General features: G+C 34.8%; 1 protein-coding gene across 1 annotated transcript in view; it reads right to left on the bottom strand.

Annotated features, from left to right (window-relative positions):
* Positions 1–169: 169 nt before the first annotated feature.
* Kctd8 (potassium channel tetramerization domain containing 8) overlaps positions 170–3,266 on the bottom strand; it is a 282,008-nt gene continuing 278,911 nt past the window's right edge. The window contains exon 2 of the mRNA XM_004646689.2: positions 170–1,458. Coding sequence (XP_004646746.1) covers positions 998–1,458 — 461 coding nt within the window. The 3' untranslated portion in view covers positions 170–997. The remainder of the gene's footprint in view (positions 1,459–3,266) is intronic.

The raw sequence follows: 3,266 nt of genomic DNA, 5'->3' as shown, positions 1-3,266 counted from the left end.
TTGGATCTGACTCTGCCTCAGTTTTGAATTAGGTTTAATCTCACGAATGTTAAGATTGTATGGATCATTACAGAGCATGAGGTTTGAAAGGAAAATTCAAGACAAAAAAAAACAAATATTTTTAAAGAATCAATAAAAATCAAGGAATTCTAATACATTTTCTTTTTTTAATAAATACATAAAGCTTTTTACCATTTCCCTCAATTATTTTGATTAACATGATAATAGAATCTTTCAGAGCATCATTATACTAATTTTCACAGCCTGATGTAAAAGACTCATTTCACAGAAATAATCATGACTAGCATTAATAGATGAATGTTGATGCCATAACACAACAGTATAAGGCATATTTACACCACCCGAACATACAGAAACACCATACACATACACAAAATAATCACAGAACCAGAACTAAGTCCAATTTCTTAGACATTTACATATGAAACTTTTCTTTTTCTTATTTTTTTTTCTTTCCAAGCAACAAATAGATCTTCCCTATCTCTTGTGACTTATTTGTAACATTGTGCTCATGCAAAAATAATACTTGTTTTATTACATTAACATTTAAACAGTTTAGATTTGTGACCTAAAACCATCAGCTACAATTTTACTTGATGTTGTTTCATCCGTATTGTCATTTTAGTTGGTGTGATACGATGACTTGATTTTGGTGAGTTGCAAAATGACAAACATGTCAAGCTAAACACAGTCCAAAAATCAAGATTCTAAGACTCTTGATCATGCACATTTTACTTTCATTCTTGCAAAACAGTTTGAATCAAATAGGTACACCATTTTGACTCCACATTGTTGGCTCCACTTTTTAAATCATGTTTCTAGAAATAACAACAACAAAAGATAATGGTAAAATACTGTCCCATGTCTACAGTTCACGAGAAGGAAGAGCAGCAAGGATCACACTGACTGCCAGCCAGGTGGTAACGCAGTAGTAAACATTGAATGCCATTGAAATACCACATTTACATGATAATTACTATAACCCGTACTTCTGCAGCAGTTCAGATTGCCACTGACGTTTGCGCTCTGGAAAATAATCTGGAATGTGGATTTTTTTAAAATCCTGAATACACTTTTTCATTTCTTCTTCCACACTTAGCTTCTCACAGACTTTCTTTTTGGAAAGATTTGTTTCTCGGGATTTGCTGATGAGTGTCTGAAAGAGTTCACTGTTTCTGCGCTTATCTGGTGGGGGCATCCACTGCACAGGTGCTTTTTTGGAAGGACGATCCAGTGTTAAGGTGTTGGGTTGGTGAGCGCTAGCCTGCTGGGCATTGGCCAGGTTGTCCTGGGGCGTGCTTGCTTCTGAGTGGCTGTCACAGCTGGAAGTGGAGAGCTCATTACAGGAAGTTCCACTTTCACTTCCTTTGTCTGTGCCTTTGTCCTGTTTCTTACCTTCATGCTCTTGTTTAGGTGATACTATTTTCTGAGGTGGTCCTACAGAGGAGAAGAAAGGAGAAAAGAACAAATTGAAGTTCAAATTCAACTTTATAATTTCCATTTTAGACACAGAACCTTTATCATAAGAGGAACACTGATTTTACTGCAGTAGCCTACGTTTGAAGGATTAAACATAACATCTTTATAGGGTCTTCAGTACATCTAAAGAACAGGCACCCTCAGTAATTATTTATTAAAAGTTGGAGAGGTTTGCTTAATGAGTATTTCTGCCTTAACAGGTCCTCAATAGTTGCATGCTGGAAAGAAGACTTTTGTCATTTCAGTTACTAGTTCCTGAAACCTGAAAAAGAAACTAAATGTAAATATTTTGTTAGCCTTATATACATTACATTAGATGCTTTGCCATCTCTGTTACACCTACTGTACTAGGCTATGTTCTCTGTGTATATATTTTGCCATTGTTAAGACAGAAAAGCACCATCACTCTATTTTATACAGTAGCAATACTTTCTAGACCCAAAGGTATAGTAGCATCATTTATGCTTCCAAGTGGGAAGTTGCTTAAATCTTATCCTTGCTCTCTTAATCTTGTTTCCTGCCTATTTCCTCAGAGAAAATTATGAAATTGCTACAAGATATATATGGGCTTAAGTATTGTGGTGAGAATACATTGTGCAAATACAGCATTCTCCTAAAATATGAGGCTCACTGTTTGAAGTATATTACCTAGGAGGACAATTTTCAGGAAGTCTTAGTTCATCGAGATTATTCAAATACATCAACACTTTATTTCTAACAGGGAATATATTTTATTTCCCTTGTCTTCACCATGGGATTAAGCCCTCTGTTTAACATTTATTGAACACTGCTGCGCACCCAGAACTAAAATAAAAACCTGATTAAAGAAAGTGCAAACATTCACAGATCTTAGGGACCCAAATTTTATTTTATGTTGGTCATCTTTTATGAACAAGCTGTGTAAAGCACAGTGGGAAGGAAAGCATCAGTACTTTTTAAAACCATTGCTCAACAGGTTGTACAATGTTGTGTACTCAGTGTTGAGGAAAAAAAATGGCCTAACTCAGTGTGTCCACACCTTGGCTGAATATTGGAATCACTTAGAAAGATTTGGATTATTCTATAATGCTTAATTAAATACAGTGCCTTCTGGACACTGACCCAGTCAGGGAATGCAGTTGACTTCAATGTATGAGCAAAGCTATAAATCTTTGTTCATTATAATATACATGAAATCAATTAGTAACCAATATATACCCATGCATTACCTTTGGTGATGATGTAATACAAAAGAAACATTTTTCTAAAATCACCTGCATACATCACATGGTTGGTTATGATCATAAATTTTTCTGTTCAAAAACACAATCCTGTATGGTGGCACGCACTTGTAGCTTCAGCTAGTGAGGAAGCTGAGTCAGGAGGATGGCTTGCGTCCACAGTTTCAAAACCAGCCTGTGCAACACAGTCAGACACTGTCTCCATGTCCACACACACATCTAGTCAGACCCCATCTAATTTAGCTATAATAAATACATTTTAATGTTGATACCAAATATTTAGTTATACAGAATTAAAGATTTGAAAATTTTCAAAATTTTGTAATTATATTCTGCATCTTGAATGTGGTGTTGATTACATGCCTGAATACATTTGTGAAAATTCATGGAATTGTATATTTAACCGCTGGAGGATTTTTCTGTATCAAAACTATATCTTGATCAATTGGAACCCCCACAACACTTTTTTCTTTGCTTGTTTTTTACTTTTAAAAGAGAATAAAAAATAATAAAAGAAACAAAAGTGACATAAAATTTCACTGAACA

This window comes from Octodon degus, unplaced genomic scaffold (assembly GCF_000260255.1).
Source record: "Octodon degus isolate 3935 unplaced genomic scaffold, OctDeg1.0 scaffold00277, whole genome shotgun sequence".
Classification (NCBI taxonomy): Eukaryota; Metazoa; Chordata; class Mammalia; order Rodentia; family Octodontidae; genus Octodon; species Octodon degus.
The sequence above is the reverse complement of the archived record's forward strand: the minus strand, read 5'-3'. Positions and strand labels throughout refer to the sequence as shown.